At 44.6% G+C, this 24,602-nt stretch overlaps 1 protein-coding gene across 9 annotated transcripts in view; it reads left to right on the top strand.

Moving 5' to 3' along the window:
- The window catches only part of LOC146662832 (receptor-type tyrosine-protein phosphatase mu-like), a 224,043-nt gene that overhangs the window by 51,958 nt on the left and 147,483 nt on the right, over window positions 1-24,602 (top strand). For all 9 annotated transcript variants that reach the window (XM_085417616.1, XM_085417614.1, XM_085417612.1 and 6 more), the window contains exons 3-7: window positions 15,050-15,217; window positions 15,295-15,404; window positions 21,369-21,447; window positions 22,167-22,282; window positions 22,394-22,568. In XM_085417616.1, the coding sequence (XP_085273742.1) occupies window positions 15,050-15,217; window positions 15,295-15,404; window positions 21,369-21,447; window positions 22,167-22,282; window positions 22,394-22,568 (648 nt within the window). The remainder of the gene's footprint in view (window positions 1-15,049; window positions 15,218-15,294; window positions 15,405-21,368; window positions 21,448-22,166; window positions 22,283-22,393; window positions 22,569-24,602) is intronic.

Raw genomic sequence — 24,602 nt, 5'->3', positions numbered from 1 at the left:
TAAAGCATTCATGTCGTTGGATGTTTGAGCTGATAAATGGTAGGTCTGAGATCTCTAGATTATTGCAAAGTGCTTGTTCTACATCTAGCCAAGGTTCATCTAAGAGGGTGTGTTTTAGCCATCCTGAGATAAACTGAAGCCTGTTGGCTAAGAAGTAGTGCTGAAAGTTAGGCAGTTCTAGTCCTCCTTTATCCTTGGTCTTTTGTAGTGTTTTTAAGCTTATACGTGGGGGTTTATTTTTCCAAAGGAATTTGGACATACATGAATCAGTCTCTTCGAGAGAGCTTTGCAGATTATTTTAAGGTCTACATTTATAAGGGATATTGGACGATAGCTTGAGGCATATACAGGGTCTTTGCCTGGTTTTAGCAGGAGATTAATGTTTGCAGAATTCATATTTGATGGAAGTCTGCCCTTTTCTTTGATTTCCAACAACGTTCTGTAGAAAACTGGTGCTAGAATCGACCAGAATTCTTTGTAGAATTCTGCAGGAAAGCCGTCTGGACCTGGAGCCTTATTATTGGGCATACTTATCAGGGCTTCCTGGAGTTCGCCTGGTGTCAGTGGTGAATCCAGTGTCATTGCTTGAGAGTCTAATAATTTTGGGAGAGTTATGTTGTCTAAAAACTGATCAATTTTGGTTTTAGATGGGTTTATTTGTGGTGAATACAACGTTTTATAGAAATCCCTGAAAATGTTGTTTATTTGTATCGGTTCATATAATGTGTTCCCAGATGAATCTTGAACAGCACATATAGTTGTTTTTTCTTTATTTATTTTTAGCTGGTTTGCTAGAAATTGACTGGATTTATTACCATGTTCATAATTTTGTAAGTGTAGTCTCTGTACTAAGAATTTTGTTTTTTTTTATCAATTATCTCATTTAATTCTAGTTTTGTTTTGCGTATTTTGTTCAATGTTTCCTGATCTTGGTGGGACGCGTAGGCTTCTTCTAGTGATTTGATGGTTTTTTCTAATTCCTGAATATTTTTGTTTTCTTTTTTCTTTTTATGTGATGAGAAAGAAATTATTTTACCTCTCATCACAGTTTTCCCTGCTTCCCATAGAACAGAAGCTGATGTTCCGGGAGTGTCATTATAGTCTAAATATGAAGTCCACTCTTTTTTAAAATATTTAATAAAGTCTTCATCTTTAAGCAGTGATGTATTAAATCTCCAGTTGTTACATGGTGTAGTATTATTCTTGTGCATTAGTGTTAAAGCTACAGGAGCATGATTGCTGACAGCTATAGGGTGAATCTCAGTGTGTGAGATGTCACTCAGCAGTGAGCTGCTGACCAAAAAATAATCCAGACGAGAGTAGGAGTGATGGACATGTGAGAAAAAAGTATATTCCTTACTGGTGGGGTCAAATCAAATCAAATCAAATCACTTTTATTGTCACATCACATGTGCAGGAACATTGGTACAGCATATGTGAGTGAAATTCTTGTGTGCGAGCTTCACAAGCAACAGAGTTGTGCAAAATACAATAATGTAAACAAGCAAAATACAAGAATGGCTACATCTGAAACTAATAAATATATGTACAATATATAATAGTATATGCATTTCTGGATGTGTATACTAAATATTTGTCTACGTGTGTGTGTGTGTGTGTACACATATTTTACAAATTAAATAGAGTAAACAATAAATTAAATATATAAAAATATACAGAGTGAGACATGTGCAAAACAGTGGCATTACTGTACAGTATGGAGTGCATAATGTTAAAGTTCCAGTAGTGAAGCTGAGGTGTCTATGACGTGTTCAGCAGTCTGATGGCCTGGTGGAAGAAGCTGTCTCTCAGTCTGCTGGTACGGGACCGGATGCTGCAGAACCTCCTTCCTGATGGAAGTAGTCTGAACAGTTTATGGCTGGGGTGACTGGAGTCCTTGATGATCCTCCCCGCTTTCCTCAGGCACCGCTTCCTGTAGATGTCTTGGAGGGAGGGAAGCTCACCTCCAATTATCCGTTCAGAGCACCGCACTACTCGCTGGAGAGCTTTGCAGTTGTAGGCGGTGCTGTTGCCATACCAGGTGGTGATGCATCCAGTGAGGATGCTCTCAATGGCACAGTGATAGAAGGTCCTGAGGATGCGGGGGCTCATGCCGAATCTTTTCAGTCTCCTGAGAAAGAAGAGGCGCTGCTGCGCCTTCTTCACTGTTTTGTTTGTGTGTACTGACCACGTAAGATCCTCAGCCAGATGTACACCAAGGAACCGGAAGCTGCTCACTCTCTCCACAGCAGCGCCGTTGATGGTGATGGGGGTGTGTACTTCTCTGCACCTCCGGAAGTCCACTATCAACTCCTTTGTCTTTGCGACGTTGAGGGTGAGATGGTTGTCTTGACACCAGTGGGTCAGGGCGCTGACCTCCTCCCTGTAAGCCGTCTCATCACCGTTGGTGATAAGACCCACCACTGTAGTGTCGTCCGCAAACTTCACAATGATGTTGGAGCTGTTAGTGGCCGTGCAGTCGTAGGTGTAGAGTGAGTACAGGAGAGGGCTCAGTACACACCCCTGTGGAGCACCAGTGTTCAGTGTGATGGGGGATGAGGTGATGCTGCCCAGTCTGACCACTTGGCGTCTGTCAGACAGGAAGCTAAGGATCCAGCTGCAGAGGGAGCTGCTCAGTCCTAGATCCTGCAGTTTCCTGTCCAGCTTCGAGGGAACGATGGTATTGAATGCTGAGCTGTAATCTACAAACAGCATCCTCACATACGTGTCTCTCTTCTCCAGGTGTGACAGGGCAGTATGTAGTGTCAGGGCTATGGCATCATCAGTGGACCTGTTGTGGCGGTATGCGAACTGTAGAGGGTCCAGTGAGTCGGGTAGTGCAGAGCAGATGAAGTCCCTGACCAGCTTCTCGACGCATTTGCTCACGATGGGGGTCAGGGCTACAGGTCGCCAGTGGTTCAATGAGGAGATGGTGGAGGATTTGGGTACAGGGACGACGGTGGCCATTTTGAAGCAGGCTGGGACTACAGACAGAGAGAGGGAAAGGTTGAAGATGTGCGTGAACACTCCAGCCAGCTGAGCCGCGCATGACTTGAGGACGCGGCCGGGAATCCCGTCCAGACCAGTAGCTTTGCGTGCGTTCACCTTCCTGAAGCACTTCCGCACATCCTCCTCAGACACAGTGTGCGCACTGACGTCATCCGCGGTGCGCACACTGTCCGGTCTCGTGGTGTTCGCTGTGTCGAATCTAGCGTAGAATACGTTTAGATCCTCACACAGAGAGGCCGTGGTCTGCGGTGTGCTGGTTTTCCCTCTAAAGTCTGTGATCGTGTTTAGTCCCTGCCACATACTCCGAGGGTTGTCAAACTGTTGCTCCACCCTGTCCCTGTACTCACGTTTGGCTGCTTTGATCGTCTTCCGGAGTTGGTAATGTGCGTGTTTGTAGTCCGATGTGTTCGCGGAGGCAAAGGCGGTGTTCCGTGCCGCGCGAACATCTCCGTTAATCCAGGGTTTTTGATTTGGGAAGGATTTAACTGTTCTGGATGGGACGACATCTTCCACACATTTCCTGATAAATCCACAGACTGAGTCTGTGTATTCATCAATGTCCCTAGCAGCCACGTGAAACATTTCCCAGTCCGCGTGATCAAAACAGTCCCGCAGCGCAGACTCCGATTGGTCCGTCCAACAGTGCACCGCCCTCCGGGTTGGAGCTTCCTGTTTCAGCTTCTGCCTGTAGGCGGGCAGGAGCAGGATGGAGCGGTGATCTGATTGGCCGAATGGGGCGCGGGGGAGGGCTTTGTACGCATCCTGGAAAGAGGTGTAGCAGTGGTCAAGTAGCCGGTCTCCACGAGTGTTAAAGTGGATGTGTTGGTGGAGTTTGGGTGAGACTTTCTTCAGGTTTCCCTTATTAAAGTCTCCGGCTGTGATAAACGCTGCCTCTGGGTGTGCGGTTTCCTCGCTGCTGATCGCACTGTACAGTTCCCTGAGTGCACGGTCAGTGTCGGCTTGTGGGGGAATGTAAACAGCCGTAATAATCACTGCTGTAAATTCCCTCGGTAGCCAGAATGGCCGGCACTTAACACTAGGAAGGCCCAGGCTTCTACCTTTCTACCTTTAAAACCCGCCACCAGCCAAATGGCTGGTAGGCTTTTAGCTAAGCTTTAGCTTCAGGCAAGTGGAAGCTAAATTGGCTAGTCATTCATATGTAAATTGGGTTGTTACCTGGGAATTCTGGAGGGAGGGGAGTGGGGGTGTGTGGATGAGGGGGTGGGGGAGCTGCTAAAAGCGGTGAGCTTCCTTTTGTTTCATCTTGATGCATTCTCAATCATCCAGGGAAACAAATCTCCAAAAGTCACCAACTTGGAGTGTTTCAGTTTGCCATCTTAGGGAGAAATCAACACACATGGGTGTATGTCCTTTGTTGCTGAGATTTATTGATAAAAACAGTACAAAAAATCAACCATTTGTACACATTTTTACAAATAATTATAAAAAGTGAGTGAGTACATTTCAACATTTTCAGCAATCACTCACAATCCTGGCACTGCCATGGTATCTGTAGTCTGCATTTACCTTGGCTTGGCTTCCTGATCAATTGTCCACTACCAAAAGGAAGCCAAGCCCTGTGATCACACCTTGTTTTGTTGTAAAGGGTGGCAGGGCTTGGCTTCCTTTTGGTAGTGGAGCATTGATCAGTCGTCCATTGTGGCATCAATGTGATCACACCTTGTTTTGTTGTAAAGGGTGGCAGGGCTTGGCTTCCTTTTGGTAGTGGAGCATTGATCAGTCGTCCATTGTGGCATCAATGTGCCAAGCCCTGCCACCCTTTACAACAAAACAAGGTGTGATCACATTGATGCCACAATGGACGACTGATCAATGCTCCACTACCAAAAGGAAGCCAAGCCCTGCCACCCTTTACAACAAAACAAGGTGTGATCACATTGATGCCACAATGGACGACTGATCAATGCTCCACTACCAAAAGGAAGCCAAGCCCTGCCACCCTTTACAACAAAACAAGGTGTGATCACATTGATGCCACAATGGACGACTGATCAATGCTCCACTACCAAAAGGAAGCCAAGCCCTGCCACCCTTTACAACAAAACAAGGTGTGATCACATTGATGCCACAATGGACGACTGATCAATGCTCCACTACCAAAAGGAAGCCAAGCCCTGCCACCCTTTACAACAAAACAAGGTGTGATCACATTGATGCCACAATGGACGACTGATCAATGCTCCACTACCAAAAGGAAGCCAAGCCCTGCCACCCTTTACAACAAAACAAGGTGTGATCACAGGGCTTGGCTTCCTTTTGGTAGTGGACAATTGATCAGGAAGCCAAGCCAAGGTAAATGCAGACTACAGATACCATGGCAGTGCCAGGATTGTGAGTGATTGCTGAAAATGTTGAAATGTACTCACTCACTTTTTATAATTATTTGTAAAAATGTGTACAAATGGTTGATTTTTTGTACTGTTTTTATCAATAAATCTCAGCAACAAAGGACATACACCCATGTGTGTTGATTTCTCCCTAAGATGGCAAACTGAAACACTCCAAGTTGGTGACTTTTGGAGATTTGTTTCCCTGGATGATTGAGAATGCATCAAGATGAAACAAAAGGAAGCTCACCGCTTTTAGCAGCTCCCCCACCCCCTCATCCACACACCCCCACTCCCCTCCCTCCAGAATTCCCAGGTAACAACCCAATTTACATATGAATGACTAGCCAATTTAGCTTCCACTTGCCTGAAGCTAAAGCTTAGCTAAAAGCCTACCAGCCATTTGGCTGCTCTCCGGGTTTTAAAGGTAGAAAAGCCAAATGGCTGGGCTCTGGGCCTTCCTAGTGTTAATCATCAGGTACTCCAGGTCCGGTGAGCAGAAGGATTTGACCGGGTGCACGTTTGCATAATCACACCAGCTGTTGTTGATCATGAAACACACACCACCGCCTCTGCTTTTCCCAGTAAGATCCTGTGACCTGTCCGCGCGATGCACGGAGAACCCCGGTAGTTGTATTGCGGAGTCCGGTACCTTGTCCGATAGCCAGGTTTCTGTGAGGCAGATCACGCAGCAGTCCCGCATCTCTCGCTGGAATGAGATCCGTGCCCGAAGCTCGCACAGCTTGTTCTCCAGAGACGGCACATTAGCCAGTAATAAACTGGGTAACGGTGGTCTGTTAGTGCGCCGTCTCAGTCGAACCAGAACGCCAGATCTTCTCCCTCTGCGTCGGCGTTTGCGGCCTCCAGGGCCAGAGAACAAAGGCGTCTCAGGTGAGATGAATGGGGGGTCTGCGAACGGAGCGTCCGTGTTGCAAAACTTGAACTCCGGAAAGTTATAAGAAAGTCGGTCTTTTATGTCCAGTAAGGTTTGTCGGTCGTACACAAGGAGACATGTGCTACTCGCGAAAAAATGAAGGAAAAGTAAAATTAAACACAGAAAAAAGCTGTTGCTTGGGGGAGCTCGCGACAAGGCTGCCATACTCGGCGCCATCTTGACTGGGGTGAAGGGAGCGCCATGCATCGCAAAGACCAAAGTCGCTCATATACTGTTTGATTATATTTGTGGACTGCCAATTACGCTGAGTTCCTGCTGTATGGAGCCTATCCATGTCTTCATTTAGTCCAAGGTTGAGGTTGCCTCCAAGAACAAGTGTGCCATCTAAGTGTTCAGAGAGTGCACTGAAAAAACCGTGAAAGAATGAGGGATCATCAACATTTGGACCATATATACTTGCAATACATAGCTTTTTATCAAGTATAGATAGTTTAATGATTAAGAATCTGCCCTCTGGATCTATAACTGTATCGAGTACTGTGAAATTAATATTTTTATGTATTAAAATTGCTGCTCCCCTTTGTCTAGAATTATAACAAGCTGAGAACACATTGGGAAACTCAGGTGTTTTAAGTTCATTCGAACCTCTAAGAGGTCTGTGGGTCTCTTGTAAAAGGACAACATCTGCCTGTAGTTTTTTGAGTTGGTTAAATATTTTTAACCTCTTTTCTCTGGAGCCAGCTCCATTTATATTCCATGTAATGAACCTCAGTGCACCCATAGATGTGTGTGTATAACTAGGGATGTACGCTGTGTGTGTCGCTTAGACAGGTGGAAAGAATACATCACTTGTTCATAAATAAAGAGAAGGAGAGAGAGAAAAAATGTGTGGCGAGATGCTCCCTGAGTCTGACTATGTGTGTGCATATTTACTAATATGAGTACGCTTGGCTTAAGTGTGTGTATCCTGTAGGTCTGTGTGCGCTGTCTGACTGATGTAAATGTGCTGCCGTTGAGCGCGTGATTGTGCGTGATCGTGCTGTGCGTATAATGTCGAAATAAAGGATGTTGTTTGTGGATGAGTCTGGAAGCAGGTGATCGAAGCAGTGAAAGAAAGTAAAAAAGAAAGAAACCAAGGACAAGGGTGAGCAGCATAAAAAGAAGAGGGGGAAAAAGAGAGAAAAAAAATTAGAAGGAAAAAAAAAACCCAGAAACATTTCAATCAAACCATTGATGAACCATTGGTGTTAATTCTGCGATCATATCACACTTAAGATGCGATTTGATACCGGTAAGTTAAACAGATGTTAATACAAGTTAGCGTGAGTGGATAGGGAAAGGGTGTAGCGGATTCTTATCTGGTGTGAGGTTAATACAGCCACCGAGTGATGTTGGGGTCGCAGTGAAGCTGTCCGTCCACGTACAGCCGGTCCACAGCGATGACAGCGCGGGAGCCCTTCTGGATGAGGCCGCGTCGGATTGGGAAGAGGACCCTGTGTCGTTCCAGGGGAACTGGTCGTTCACGCTGAAGTCGATTCCTTTTAATTTCCTGCCGTGGCTTTTCACCTGTTCCTTTTGTTTGAAGTGGCCGAATTTGGCCACAATAGGACGTGGTCTCCTGGCCGGCGACCTCACGTCCCCCAAGCGATAAGATAAGATAAGATAAGATAACCTTTATTAGTCCCACACGTGGGAAATTTGTTTTGTCACAGCAGGAAGTGGACAGTGCAAAAGTTATGAGGCAAAAATTAGAATACAATAAGAATAAATACAGTACACAGCTGTACAGAATAGAATAAAATAAAATACTATATACAGTAGAATAAAATAAAATTTATATACAATAAGATAAAAATAGAATACAAATACTATATACAACTGAGTAAAAATACAACGATGACAGAAAGGATTATTGCACTTAGTATTATTGCATATGTATGGATGTGTGTGTTTGTTCAGTTAAAGTCTTTGTTGTGGAGTCTGACAGCAGTGGGGAGGAAAGACCTGCGAAATCTCTCCGTCCCACACCGTGGGTGCCGCAGTCTCCCACTGAAGGAGCTGCTCAGTGCTGTCACAGTCTGCTGCATGGGGTGGGAGATGTTGTCCATCAGGGATGACAGCTTAGCCGCCGTTCTCCTGTCACTCACCACCTCCACTGGGTCCAGAAGGCATCCTAGAACAGAGCTGATGCACTCTATCGAAGGCGATGTTCTTTACGGTGTCCTCCGGCATGTAATCTTGGAGAGCGTCTAAACTCTCCCCGTTGTCCTCCAGGGTGTTAGAGATGATAGGACAGATGTTGTTAGTTATATGACAATTGATTAGTATATTTGGTAATACTGAAGCTTAAAGAAACTTTGTTCAATTCTAAACTACCATTCGCTTTAATTTTCCGCCAAAATCTCCGGCGTCTGACGTCAGTTACAACCAGGGGCGGATCTAGATTAATTTTCTTAGGGTGGCATGAGGGTGGCAAAGAAATCAAATGGGGTGGCAAAATCAAAGCCTTTTTTTTTTCCCAAACATACGCAGGTGGTTACACATGGTTAAAATGATTCAAATGCAGTAAGTATACACGTTTTTCATATAAATATAGTCTATAACTTAATTATTGTCTGTAGCCCACATAATTACATACTATAGTTACATAAAACATGGTGATGGTATGTACTGTATAGCCTGTATAATAAATAAATATGTAGCCCAATAAGTATAAAATCCAGAAAGCTACACAACAACAGGCGTTTCATTTACAAACACAAGTCTAACTTAAGTTTCACACTGTTTTTGTTAGAAAACAATCACATTGTTACAGCTTAAATAGAAAAAAAATTACAAAATTACATTAACATTACACAAAATGTCAGAAATCTGCACTGTCATGAGCAAAAATTTAAACCTAATTTTTCATGATTTGTTGCATTAACCCACTGAGGTCTGAAATACAACCGGACATTTTTGACTCGTTTTGAGTTTACGTTTGTATTTCACCCTCAGATTGTTTCATTTTATTTTTTTTCCCCGTTGCCTTGTTTGGTATCTTTTCAGCTCAACTGAATTTAGTTGTTTTTTCACTGACATACTGCATTAGTATTACTGATCTGAAATCACACAAAGAACCTAAAATCTTAGCAGTATTTATTACTGTAAACAAAAACCACAGACATGTTGAGTAAATTTTTATAACTTGAAATGCAAATATAAAATGTACATTTTGTAAACATAAACAACTATTTATCTAAAAATGCAGCCAATACACCGTTTTTTTTTTTTTTCATTTTCTAAAATCATTTAAAAATATTACTAAAACTAAAATGAGAGAACAATCAGGTGTTGCAATAAGATGCCCCACAAATGATGTGTGCCAGTAAAAAACAAGTTTGTCCACCAAAAGACAGAAGAGCACAGGGACAAACCTGCAGGCCCGACAACAGCAGGTGTATCACTCCGCTGGTTTTCTACTTAGTGACAGTGTTTACGTTGCAAATGTGCATTTGTGACATTCATTAGTGCCCTCACTCACACACTAAACAAAACGACTACACAACAGAACAACTACACAAGATACCACAACACACTAAGTAAACACGCCACGCTAAACGTCACAAATCTCCCACATCTAAACTCTCTCTCTCTCTCTCTCTCTCTCTCTCGCTCGCTGTCGTTACCGTCACTCCCAAAACTTTCCCCTCTTCCTAAACAACCAAATCCCACATGTGGACTGTTTTTTTAAAATTGGTCGACATGGTGCATTTTTCCACTGATAGGAAAGAGGTGGCTTTTTTCCTTTCTTTACTGTTTTCACGCTGTCCTTAGAAAACGCTTAAAACACACACACACACAAACGTGACGACAGTATTTAGAAAAAAGCGTGGCTGATATATATTATCCTAACTCTGGATTTACTGGCCTGTAATTAAAATTTAAAAACTTTGAAGTCCGAACTTTCAATGTTGGCTGAAACAGAGACTCAGCGTGGCTTGTTGCTGTGTCAGCTTACATCAGTCATGTGATTTGGAGGTGCAGCGTGTCCGTGGACCACAGAGGGTTAATAACACTCACCTTCCTTCCATTTCCACAGTGTAACATCCACCTGCCTGTGTGAAATCTGAAATTCCCATGGTGTTGTTCAAAATGTGCTCTGGCACAATCATAAGCATCGCTTGCTACTGAAAACAAGAAAAAAGCCGGTCCACCTATGGGCTGAACCATTTGTTAATGGTGCAGGGGGGGAACACTATGCAATATATTCAGTTTTAGCATTTATATTCACTGTTGACTGTAACTACGCTCAAACTGTTAATGCTATCTTATTTTAATAAACAACACTGTCATATGCAAGACTGGGGTGGCACTTGGGGTGGCAAGGGATCATTTTAGGGTGGCACTTACCACCCCATGCCACCCTTCTATATCCGCCCCTGGTTACAACATGAGTCGCTTACCCTCAGGGTAAGCATCCCTGTGTCCTCAGGGATGTGTCCTCTCGCCACTGCTCTACTCCCTCTACACTTCAGACTGTGTGGCCATCCATGGCTCCAACACCATTGTGAAGTTTGCTGACGACACAGTGGTGTTGGGTGCCATCTCCAACAACGATGAGGCGGCCTACATGGATGAAGTGAAGAATCTGGCATCGTGGTGCCAGGACAACCACCTCCAGCTGAACGTCAGCAAGACCAAGGAGCTGGTCGTGGACTTCAGAAGGGGTCAGCACAGAGACTACAAGCCCATTATCATCAATGGAGCTCCAGTGGAGAGGGTGCAGTCCTTCAAGTATCTTGGTGTCCACATCTCCTCAGACCTGACATGGGCTGCCCACATTCAGGTCCAGACCAAAAAGGCTAGGCAGCGCCTGTATCACCTACGACAACTGAGGAAGTTCAGGGTCTCTCCAAAGATCCTCAGGATTTTCTATACAGGCGCTGTGGAGAGCATCCTCACACAGAACATGACATCGTGGTTCGGGAACAGCTGTGTGAAGGACCAAAAAGCTCTCCAGAGAGTGATCCGTACAGCAGAACGCTGCTGCAGGATTGCTCTCCCCCCGCTTCAGGACACCTACACCAGGAGATGCCGGACTAGAGCAGAACAGATACTGAAGGACCCGTCCCATCCTGGCAACAAACTGTTCCAACTTCTGCAATCTGGTAGAAGGTTCCGCATCTTCCGGGCAAGGACAGAGAGACTCAAGAGGAGCTTCTATCCCCAAGCCATCCGTGCCCTAAACACACACACCCGCCCTCTCACATCATCTATAACTGACTGAGACAGGACTCTTCCAGACACTAAACCAAGGCACAATGTACATTTCAATTCCTTTAATTTTAAATATGTTTATATTGTCTATCCTGTAAAATAGTCAGATGTCTATTCATATTAATGTACAGAATTCACCTGCTTGCTGCTACTACTGCACATTCACCCAGTGTATAAAAACACCCAGCACGCCCCTGCGGGCGGTTTATCCTTCAAGCTCGGGTCCTCTACCAGAGGCCTGGGAGCTTGAGGGTCCTGCGCAGTATCTTAGCTGTTCCCAGGACTGCGCTCTTCTGGACAGAGATCTCCGATGTTATTCCCGGGATCTGCTGGAGCCACTCGCCTAGCTTGGGAGTCACCGCACCTAGTGCTCCGATTACCACGGGGACCACCGTTACCTTCACCCTCCACATCCTCTCGAGCTCTTCTCTGAGCCCTTGGTATTTCTCCAGCTTCTCGTGTTCCTTCTTCCTGATATTGCTGTCATTCGGAACCGCTACATCGATCACTACGGCCGTCTGCTTCTGTTTGTCTACCACCACTATGTCCGGTTGGTTAGCCACCACCATTTTGTCCGTCTGTATCTGGAAGTCCCACAGGATCTTAGCTCGGTCATTCTCCACCACCCTTGGGGGCATCTCCCATTTTGACCTCGGGACTTCCAGGTTATACTCGGCACAGATGTTCCTGTACACTATGCCGGCCACTTGGTTATGGCGTTCCATGTATGCCTTGCCTGCCAGCATCTTGCACCCTGCTGTTATGTGCTGGATTGTCTCTGGGGCATCTTTACACAGCCTGCACCTGGGGTCTTGCCTGGTGTGATAGACCCCAGCCTCTATGGATCTTGTACTCAGAGCTTGTTCTTGTGCTGCCATGATTAGTGCCTCTGTGCTGTCTTATATACACATATATATACTATATGTGTATATATATATATATATATATATATATATATATATGTATATATATATATATATATATATATATATATATATATATATATATATATATATTAGGGGTGCAACGATACACAAAATTCACGGTTCGGTTCGGTTCGATACTTTGGTGTCACGGTTCGATATTTTTTCGATACAAAAAAATGTTCATGCATTTTTAATTTGTCATTTATTAAAATTATAAATATATATTTTAACTCAAAAGTACAGTTTTTAAATTTAACCCTAACCCTTGTGCGTGTTTTTTATTTTGACAGCGAATGCGCACCTGCGGACCACTTATGTGCAGCCCTGGTTATTTAGCTCATCATATCGCAGCCACAGAAATTCTTTTGTCCATGAAACCATAAAGCTGCACTTTCTTATAGTCTGATTTGTCATAACTTCTCCGTTTTGTGGTAAGCTTTTCTTTGGCTGTCACTTCTTCACCCTGACCTGTCTTATTTGGCTCAGCAGAACTGAAATGCTTTTACACGCTCACTCACATAAGCTCAGCGATTCTCTGCGCGATCAACCTCTCACATGTTTAAGCTGCGGGAGATTTCACTTGTCATGTTTGCATAGTAAGCTAACGATTAATAAGACGATGTCAGAGGAATTGGTGCACAAATTATCATCACTCACAGATCAGTGCTGTCGCTCTCTATACACAGTTCGCGCAATTGCAAAGTGAAAGCAAAAAAACAAGCGCAAATTCAAACGCGACTTCAATATGTCACATATTGACAGTGGCTCACCGATGCCAATGACATAATTACCCAGCTACATTTCTGAAAGAATGCAAAAGCATTGACATATATTTTTCCTACAATAGCCCGACGGGCAGGGAAGAGAAAGATTTTGGTAGCCCGACTGGAAAAAAATCGCTAGCTCCAGGACGTCGGGCTAGCGATATTGCAAGCCCTGTATCTGATTGAGGAATCACTCATCTTTGGAAAAGAGAGTTTATTACAGAGAAATGGCTCTTTCCAAAATAAAAGCTATACTATCCGCTTCTTCTGGGCTATATTCTCAGCAGCATAAGGAGAATCATGTGCTAACAGCTGTCTAAATGACTCGGCTAAAGTTAGTAGCATGCTTGCTTTTTTTTGTCTGCTTCCACTTGTCTTTGCACTAGGATGATGTCGGCGTAAATGTGCAGTCATATTCGTTGTGTTCCCACTAGTGCTTTCAGGTTAATCTCGTTGAAATGACCTTAACGCCACAACACGGCAAATCTCCGTTAACGAGCTACCGCCGATCACTCCGTGCATGGGGCTAGACGGCCAACACGTTAACAAGCTAACTGCGCTAACACACTAGTTCCCACCCATGTAATTGAGCATTGCGTGGCACATCCAACATACTGTTTTACTTTAGTCCATGACTCGCTTACCTTCAGGGTCATACGTCACATGAAAACCAAAATAATTCCAAACGCCAGATCTGAATGAGGTTCAATTTGCCTGTTGCAAGTAGAGCTTAACTTCTGTCTCGCTAGCTTGCCCTGCGCTCTTCCTTCTGATGATGCTGTCTGTGTTGAGCGCTCAGTGGATCTGCGCTCGACAGTGCAGCCTAGGCGGAGTAGTCGAACACAGATTCACTGAGCGCTCAACACAGACAGCATCGTCAGAAGGAAAATTGATAAAAGAAATTACAAATGTTGTATTGTTCGATACATATGCGTACCGAACCGAAATATATATATATATATATATATATATATATATATATATATATATATATAATGTTCTTCCTCTACACCCCCCCCCCCCCCCCCCCCCCCAATTTTTGCACATGTCGAGGAGCGTGTCAGGCTACATTTCACTGTGTGTTATACTTGTATAACTATGCATGTGACAAATAATAAAGAACCTTGAACCTTGTCCGTCACTTCCGTCCTTCACTATTCTCACTTCACCTATTTGTCACATACTGACAAATAGACTCACCTTTCCTGTTGTTTCATCTCTTTCCCACCGTCTTCACTCCTTTTCATTTTCTCCATCCTGTGACCTCACACATGCTTTTATTTTGAAGGCTGTGCTGTCTGGCATTCGCTCCAATAAATGATCAGAAACATTGAGCTGAAAGTCTGACTTTATTTTGATGGGTGTTAATCCTCAACATGTTCACTGTGAGAAAGTTTGATGTTTATTAACATGTTTATTAATCATATGTATTAATATGCTAATAAACATGTTTATTGGTAAATGGCCTGTATTTATATAGCGCTTTTCTAGTCCCTAAGGACCCCAAAGCGCTTTACACAACCTGTCATCCAGCCATTCACACACACATTCACACACTGGTGATGGCAGCTACATTGTAGCCACAGCCACCCTGGGGCGCACTGACAGAGGCGAGGCTGCCGGACACTGGCGCCACCGGACCATCTGACCATTATTAACCCGTTTTGCATTCAAACCATTTTAAATTTAACTCATTCAGTTTTTTATGTGCTGTTCACATACACAAAGATTTTAAAAGTAAATAAAAAGACATATTTCTATACAAACATGCTTTTTATTTTGAAGTCTGTCACTGTTTAAGGACTTTATCTTGGCTGTTTATAATGAGGTGTTGCTTCCTCTCCGCAGGCTCCTCCTTCCTGTTTGTGAACACGTCAGGTCGCTATGGTGGTCAGCGCGCTCAGCTGCTACTACCGCCACTCAGAGAAAACGACACGCACTGCCTCAGTTTCCTGTTTTACCAGGTTGGAGGGCGCGAGGGTGCCGTGCCCGCTACGCTTAACGTCTACATCAAAGGTACGCAGGAACACTGGCGCAGGTTAGTCAGTGTAGGCCGAGCTCTCAGATGATGACGGTGTATATGTTTCCTGCAGAGAACAGTAGTCCTCTGGGAGTTCCTGTCTTTAACTTCTCAGGCCCCTCCTACCACATCTGGAAGGGGGTGGAGCTTGCTGTGTCCACCTTCTGGCCCAATCACTACGAGGTAAACCACCCTAACGCAAACACGCACGTTTACTTTTGACAGGTTTTACCTGAATAGTGTGATACCAGGTGGTACTAAACTGGGAGATTGGCTGGAAAGAATAGAATAGAATAGAATTCAACTTTATTGTCATTGCACATGCACAGGTACAGGGCAACGAAATGCAGTTTGCATCCATCCAGAAGTGCTTTAGTGATATAGATATATTACAATATATATTAGCAATAATATAGATATGTGAATATATTACAGAAATGGGTCTATTATGGTATGTTATAATGTACACGGTATGAAGTATGATGTGAATATTCTATAACTATAAGTATGTACAGGCTGTAGTGAGTACAAGCTATGTACAGGATATGAACAGGACATAAATATGAAAAACTATACAGAATATGAAATAAATAACTTTACAGAAATCTGAGATATACAGCTATACAGAAATGGGAACTATGCAAGTTGTAAACAGTTGTAGGGTTAAAAATTATCGTATGTACAGAATGATTATTTACACAGAGCTATACAGTAGTGCAGTTAAGATAAGTGAGATATGTGGATAATTTCTACAGAGGCTATATAAAGTGCTAGTGGTTGTGAGTGGTGGTTCAGTCCATGTTATTATTGTGTGTTTGAAAGCAGTCTGAAAGCAGCGAGATAACACACACGCTGGTATTTCTATCACTGCGAGGACTGTGGTTGGGGTACTGACCAAACCCTGACCCCCAGTCTGGACCCTCCGTCCCAAAAAGCGATCCTCACATGTCCTGAGAGTTGCAGTGGTCCTCACAGAGATACACAGGCGAATGCACACACACTCGCTCTGGATGTGGCTGATCCGTATTGAAAGCTCTTTTATGTGGCTTTAAAAGCTCTGTCATCTCCAAACCACACGAGGGCTGCTGCTAATTGGTTCAACACGCACACATAGGCGCACACTTGGTGTAGAGCAGCAGCAGGAAGTGAGTTTTTCTCACCACGGGAACCTTCTAGTGCCAAAAAATGTTTCCTCCCGTCGACAGCACAACCTCTGGACTCAACGTCCCAATCTGTTCCTGTTACTGTCCAACATTTTAGAAGTGATTTTGCGTTTCAGTCGTGTGGCTCTGAACACTTATGGCTGATTGTCGGTCTGACGCTGGACTTATTAAAATCACACAAACACATGAAAGCATTCACAAAGGTGTTTCCACCTGCACCACTCACAGGCAGCTCTCTTTATAGATTCTGTGTTGTTGTTGTCATGTCTCTACCACTTGCAGTTTCTCTGACGTCCAGCAGAGGCAGCAGTGAGTCAGTCCCAAAGACTCCCATGTTAAAACAAGCATATTTACAGCCTGATACACAGACTGTTTCCCCCCTCATAACAGCCTTATGGGAGAGAATGTTTCCTGAACTTACCTGTAAGTTACGAGGCCCCTCCCACTGCGTTGGAGGCGGTTCTGTTGAAGCTAATTGCATTCTGGGAGTCCACATCTCCGAGGATCTCACCTGGACGACCAACTGCTCCAAGCTGGTCAAGAAGGCTCACCAGCGCCTCTTCTTCTTGAGGACTCTGAGGAAGAACCACCTGTCCTCAGACATCCTGGTGAACTTCTATCGTTGCACCATCGAGAGCATCCTGACCAACTGTATAACAGTCTGGTACGGGAACTGCTCTGCCTCGGACCGGAAGGCGTTGCAGAGGGTCGTGAAAACTGCCCAGCGCATCGCCGGAGCACCACTTCCTGCCATAAAAGACATCTACAGGAAGCGGTGTCTGAAAAGGGCTGGGAAAATCATCAAAGACCCCAGTCACCCATCACATGGACTCTTCACCCTCCTGCCCTCTGGGAGGCGCTACAGGAGCCTCCGGACTAAGACCACCAGGTACCGGAACAGCTTCTTCCCCACAGCTGTCAGACTCCTGAACTCTGCCTCCTGACATCTGACCCACGTTAACACATGGACTGAACATACACACACTCACAATGGACAACTGTACCCTCAAACACACAATAATAACATGGACTGAACCACCACTCACAACCACTAGCACTTTATATAGCCTCTGTAGGAATTACAGGGAGTGCAGAATTATTAGGCAAGTTGTATTTTTGAGGAATAATTTTATTATTGAACAACAACCATGTTCTCAATGAACCCAAAAAACTCATTAATATCAAAGCTGAATGTTTGTGGAAGTAGTTTTTAGTTTGTTTTTAGTTTTAGCTATTTTAGGGGGATATCTGTGTGTGCAGGTGACTATTACTGTGCATAATTATTAGGCAACTTAACAAAAAACAAATATATACCCATTTCAATTATTTATTTTTACCAGTGACACCAATATAACAGCTCCACATTCACAAATATACATTTCTGACATTCAAAAACAAAACAAAAACAAATCAGCGACCAATATAGCCACCTTTCTTTGCAAGGACACTCAAAAGCCTGCCATCCATGGATTCTGTCAGTGTTTTGATCTGTTCACCATCAACATTGCGTGCAGCAGCAACCACAGCCTCCCAGACACTGTTCAGAGAGGTGTACTGTTTTCCCTCCTTGTAAATCTCACATTTGATGATGGACCACAGGTTCTCAATGGGGTTCAGATCAGGTGAACAAGGAGGCCATGTCATTAGTTTTTCTTCTTTTATACCCTTTCTTGCCAGCCACGCTGTGGAGTACTTGGACGCGTGTGATGGAGCATTGTCCTGCATGAAAATCATGTTTTTCTTGAAGGATGCAGACTTCTTCCTGTACCACTGCTTGAAGAAGGTGTCTTCCAGAAACTGGCAGTAGGACTGGGAGTTGAGCTTGACTCCATCCTCAACCCGAAAAGGCCCCACAAGCTCATCTTTGATGATACCAGCCCAAACCAGTACTCCACCTCCACCTTGCTGGCGTCTGAGTCGGACTGGAGCTCTCTGCCCTTTACCAATCCAGCCACGGGCCCATCCATCTGGCCCATCAAGACTCCCTCTCATTTCATCAGTCCATAAAACCTTAGAAAAATCAGTCTTGAGATATTTCTTGGCCCAGTCTTGACGTTTCAGCTTGTGTGTCTTGTTCAGTGATGGTCGTCTTTCAGCCTTTCTTACCTTGGCCATGTCTCTGAGTATTGCACACCTTGTGCTTTTGGGCACTCCAGTGATGTTGCAGCTCTGAAATATGGCCAAACTGGTGGCAAGTGGCATCTTGGCAGCTGCACGCTTGACTTTTCTCAGTTCATGGGCAGTTATTTTGCGCCTTGGTTTTTCCACACGCTTCTTGCGACCCTGTTGACTATTTTGAATGAAACGCTTGATTGTTCGATGATCACGCTTCAGAAGCTTTGCAATTTTGAGACTGCTGCATCCCTCTGCAAGATATCTCACTATTTTTGACTTTTCTGAGCCTCTCAAGTCCTTCATTTTGCCAAAGGAAAGGACGTTGCCTAATAATTATGCACACCTGATATAGGGTGTTGATGTCATTAGACCACACCCCTTCTCATTACAGAGATGCACATCACCTAATATGCTTAATTGGTAGTAGGCTTTCGAGCCTATACAGCTTGGAGTAAGACAACATGCATGAAGAGGATGATGTGGACAAAATACTCATTTGCCTAATACTTCTGCACTCCCTGTATATCTCACTTATCTTAACTGCACTACTGTATAGCTCTGTGTAAATAATCATTCTGTACATTCGATAATTTTTAACCCTACAACTGTTTACAACTTGCATAGTTCCCATTTCTGTATAGCTGTATATCTCAGATTTCTGTATAGTTTTTCATATTTATATCCTGTTCATATCCTGTACATAGCTTGTACTCACTACAGCCTGTACATACTTATAGTTATAGAATATTCAGAACATACTTCATACCGTGTACATTATAACATAATAGACCCATTTCTGTAATATACTCACATATCTATATTATTGCTAATATATATTGTAATATATCTATGTCACTAAAGCACTTCTGGATGGATGCAAACTGCATTTCGTTGCCCTGTACCTGTGCATGTGCAATGACAATAAAGTTGAATTCTATTCTATTCTATTCTATTCTATTCTCTGAAAGCTGGGCGCGGTGACTTGCTCTGGCTTTCTCTGACCATTAATGTTTCTTCTGACTCCAATTTGTGATCTGTGTCCAGGATGGTCGTAGCGCTGGCATGACACTGTGACCTTTGAACTCTGGATCAGTTACTTTAATGCTGGAAAAGTGCTGCATTAATCCTCATTTACGTTTGACCTTTATACCCATCTACGAATTTGTCACCAGCAGTAGCTGGTTGTTGTTATGCTCGACTTCACCTAAACTGGACCGGTATTAGCCGGTGTCTGTTGCTCCCATACAGACTAATTACCACGCTAGCTCAGCTGATAAGTCAACACCTGCACAATGTTCAGGTGTTGTCCTGGCAACGGAGAGGTCACTGCAGCTGCATCTGTCCAACATCTGTCTGAGTCTGACAGACAAACACTGCTGTCTGCAGGTCAGCACGCCGGCCCATAAACCATCAAGTCCCACAGCAGGGAGCCACACACACAACCACACACACAAACACACACATACACACACACTGTATCACAAACACACATACACACACTTTAACACACACACACACTGTAACACACAGATTGTAATACACACACACAGACACACGTGCAGGTGTTGTTGCCTGTGAACAACCATCCTGTCATCACAGCAGCCATCACTAATTAGCTGCATCACCACGGTAACAACACTGCTAGCTCATTAGTGACAGGCTTAATTAGATAGTGGAGGGGGGAGAAGCGGGGGAGGACTGAAAGAAAGAATCAGGAAGTGAGAGATTGGAAAAGGAAATGCAGGGAGGAGAGAAGAATGAAGGGAAGAGAAGTCATATCTGAGAGAGACGGGAGGGAGGAGGACTTCCTGTTATGGGCGGCAACAGGAAGTAAGGCTCCATTTTCTATGCTGACTGTACAACACACACACACACACACACACAGCTGAATGTGTGTCAGAGAGGGTTATCAAGGACGTATATGGCAGGGGAATTTTCTCTGGCTTCATGAAGTTGTTGTCATGGCGTTAGAAGTTCCTCAGGGCACGCTGCTGGGCCCACTCGTTACACTCAGATGGAAAATATAAGCACTATTAAGAAAACGGTCTGACGTTAAAGTCATCAAACTCACAGGCAGAGAATCTGAACTGATGTCTGTAGTCATGTTTGACTTACATCAGAGATTCTTTCTTTTTGGACACAAATAGAAAACACTGACAAAAGCCGCGGTCAGGGTCACATCTGACACTGGTAACTGTCAACTACAAATCTGACACCGTGGTAATTGTGTAACTGACAACTACACATCTGACAGTCAAAGGAGCTTGCAAAGAAAAGCGTCTGGAGTTCTTTAAGTTGCTTGAAGACGTTTCACCTCTCATCCGAGAAGCTTCTTCAGTTCTAAGGTCAAATGGGTGGGGAGTCCCTGGCTGATTGCGACCCACACCCAGTTTCACACCTTGGCTCAGGCGATTAGAGGATCATCAGGGGGTCCTTTTGTCCCTCTATGGGGGGAAATTCCCACTAGGTTTAAATCTGGGACTCTCCACCATTTGACCTTAGAACTGAAGAAGCTTCTCGGATGAGAGGTGAAACGTCTTCAAGCAACTTAAAGAAGTCCAGACGCTTTTCTTTGCAAGCTCCTTTGACTACGATGACCTGGATGACTGAGAACCTTCACAGACATACACATCTGACACCGTGGTAACTGACAACTACACATCTGACACCGTGGTAACTGACAACTACACATCTGACACCGTGGTAACTGACAACTACACATCTGACACTGTGATGAGATGAGAATTATTTTGTAGCTTTACAGCCAAAATGAAGCAGGCGGCCTCTTGATGCGTGGACGTTAAAGGGTTAAAACTATCAACACGAGCAGGTCTGAGGTTTCACAGCTGGTGTTTGGTCTTTGGTGCAGGTGGTGTTTGAGGCGGTCAGCACCGGTCACAGAGGCATTCTGGCCATCAAGGACATCTCACTGCAGGGACACCAGTGCAGTAAGTTTACACACACACATGCACACACAGACACACAGGAAGACACCGCCCCCTTGTAGAACAAGTTCCTAATTGGTTAACGACGTTTGGCTACTTAATTGGATAACAATGTTAAAAGTTGAGCCGGTATTGTAGAATCAAGGTCACTGTGTGTGTGTGTGTGTGTGTGTGTGTGTGTGTGTGTGTGTGTGTGTGTGTGTGTGTGTGTGTGTGTGTGTGTGTGTGGAGGCAGGGGAGCTCATTAAAATATAAGTTGATTAGCATGGACTTTGATCCATCCTTCTGTTTATCTACTTGCTCAACTGAATACTCCTATTTTTATGTTGTTTTGTTATGTGAACACAACACACACACACACACACATAGGGTGGTGTGTGTGTGTGTGTGTGTGTACACATCTTTTTGATGGAAGAAAAACCTCGAGTAAACATCTTTGACCTGAACTTTTTCTTGCTGTCTTACTTCACGTCAACACTGTTCAGTAAACTGATTGAAAACACACACACACACACACACACACACACACACACACACACACACACACACACACTTACCTGCATCCTCCAGAATCCATTTTCTAATTGGATTGTAGAGATTTTTGTTTTTCGGCTGAAGAGATCAGAGGAGAGAAGACTCACTGTTACCGTAGCATGGTCAGTCAGGTGATGTCAGCAGTGTGTGACCTCTGACCTCAGTGTTTTACGTGTTCCTGTCCTCAGTGAGCACCCCTCACTTCCTCCATATCAAAGGTGTGGAGGTGAACGCAGGACAGACAGCCACGTTTCACTGCACCGTCAATGGACGTCCGCAGAGCAACCTGCTGCTGTACCTGCAGGTGATCTATCAATAATCCATAGTCAGTAACATGAGCGCCACGCGGCGAGACTGCACTCGGCGTGGCGTGTGTGTATGTGGCTGCTTCACTTTGTGTGTTTGTGCTCGGCAGGGAATGGGCGGTCGGCAGGCCGCGGTACGGGAAACCAAACCGCTGAATGCTCGGCGTTATGTGGCGAGCTTCAATGTGGACAACACGACCAAAGGAGACTCTGGACGCTACCGCTGCATCGCCCAATCAGAGCGAGGGGTGGGCGTGTCCTCCTATGCTGACCTCACAGTCAAACGTGAGTGCTGCTCTCTTATTGACTGATAATCTCTGAATATATTTAAGTGATGTGAATAATGTGAAGCTTAAAAAACTGATCATCCTGTCTTCCACAAGAGGATGCCTGTCCCTCCTTCTCACCCCCTCCCCCTCTCCTCACCCCCCTCCCTCACTCGTCTGTCTCTCGCTGCAGATCAAAGCTGCAGTTTGTCATGTTTTTTATTTTAATGACTCCATCGTGAAACGAGAAAGAGTTTTATTAAAGCTCCTCATTACTGCTTTGTGACTGTGTGTGTGTGTATGTGTGTGTGTGTGTGTGTGTGTTGCGGGGTTAGAGGAGAGCCTCATTAGAAAGTCAGAGCGCCGTTTTAAGGCGGGAGTCTCGGCGGCGTTTTGTCAGAATGTTTCTGTGAAGATGAATCACGCCAAAGTAAAAGCCTCCTCTTTCTGGCGCTGCTTGTCAGAGTGCTGGCGCCCTAACCCGAACGCACATGCGGGCCCGCAGCGTGTTAACGATGACTCGTTAAACGCACCGTGTTCGGTGCGACGGAGCCGTCAGGCGTCTCTGAAGCGTAGCTTTCATCCACACTTTTTTCCTACCCCATCACGCTGAAGAGTCGGAGGAACGCGGGATGAGCCTCGATGGCGTTTAGCCTTCATCTCGCGGCTTAGTCATGGCGGCACATTTGATGGTGCCTGCTGAGACCAGCAGTATAAATATGATTTCATGTTTTATTAGATTCTCTTAAATGAACATAATTCTGCGATTTTACATTTAAGCATGTTTCAGTCTAAATAGGAGAAATCACAGCAGATCAATGGGATCCATCAGTAATCGATCAGCAGCCTGTGACGGTTTCATGGATGTCCGACTTCATTATTTCTGTATTTGTGTCACATGTGCACTGAGGGATCACAGCGCTGTTTTATATTTTCAGCCACCAGAGGCGCTGTGGAGCACCCACTTCATACTCTGATTATATCACGACAAACTGATGAGACAACAGTTTATATCGCACTCTTCCATCACACAACAAAGTGTTTGTGACACACTAACTGCACATTCAGAAATAGGTCCCACTGCACACCATGCTGGGTGATGCTAACTAGCACTGCGCTACCAGCTGTTAGGGCTCTTTGTTCAGGATCGTAAAGCCAGGCGGAGGATGATGAGCAGAGAGCGTCTGAGTTTGCAGCTTTTAAACAGTTTCATGTTGAATCTGCCTTTTATGTAGGGCGGGGCTCTGGCAGCTCCGTAGGTGCTTTTACCTGGACGTACAGGCCTGGTTTTTGATAACCAGATTGACGGTGCTGGAGAAGAAGTTGTAGAGAGCGAAGGTAAGAGTGGTCCCAGTGCTGACCAGGGCAGTGACCCCCTCAAGTTAGGCAAGTGGCTCCAGCAGGTCCCGGGAACAACATCAGGGATCTCTGTTCAGAAGAGTGCAGTATGAACAGCTAAGATACAGCTAAGATACTGCGCAGGACCCTCAAGCTACTGAGGACCCCAGCTTGAAACCCGAGTTTTATTTTTATACACACACACACACTCATATATACTTTTATATTTGTTTAGTTCAGATTTCAGTTTGTGTCTGTAGATGTGAGAAGAAGCAGATCCAAGTGACATTACTCACAGCTGAGCTGATCAATATAAGGATTAAGTGTGTGTCTGTGTGTGCCATTTCTAAGCAAACAAACACCATAACAGGTGAGGAGGTGTTTGTTGGTCACATGACCTGACACATATCCCCACAATCCCCGGCGGTTAAACCTCTGATTGAACTGTCACTCAGACTTTGTATGTGTGTTTGATACAATAACACACACACACACACACACACACACACACACACACACACACACACACACACACACACACACACACACACACACACACACACACAGGTGAACATTAACTTGAACGTGAAAAACAGATATCATTGTATCCTGGCTGGTGTGTGTGTGTGTGTTTTTGATGAAGTGGGTCAAGACGAAGTAGAGCAGCACCACCGGGGATTCTGGGTAATAGAATCCAGGTCTGCCGTGATTCGCC

Source organism: Rhamphochromis longiceps, linkage group LG9, assembly GCF_057381845.1.
Source record: "Rhamphochromis longiceps isolate RC_006_pf linkage group LG9, R_longiceps_female_GT1.1, whole genome shotgun sequence".
NCBI classification, from domain to species: domain Eukaryota; kingdom Metazoa; phylum Chordata; class Actinopteri; order Cichliformes; family Cichlidae; genus Rhamphochromis; species Rhamphochromis longiceps.
Note: the sequence above shows the minus strand (reverse complement) of the source record. Positions and strands in the feature narration are given on the sequence as shown.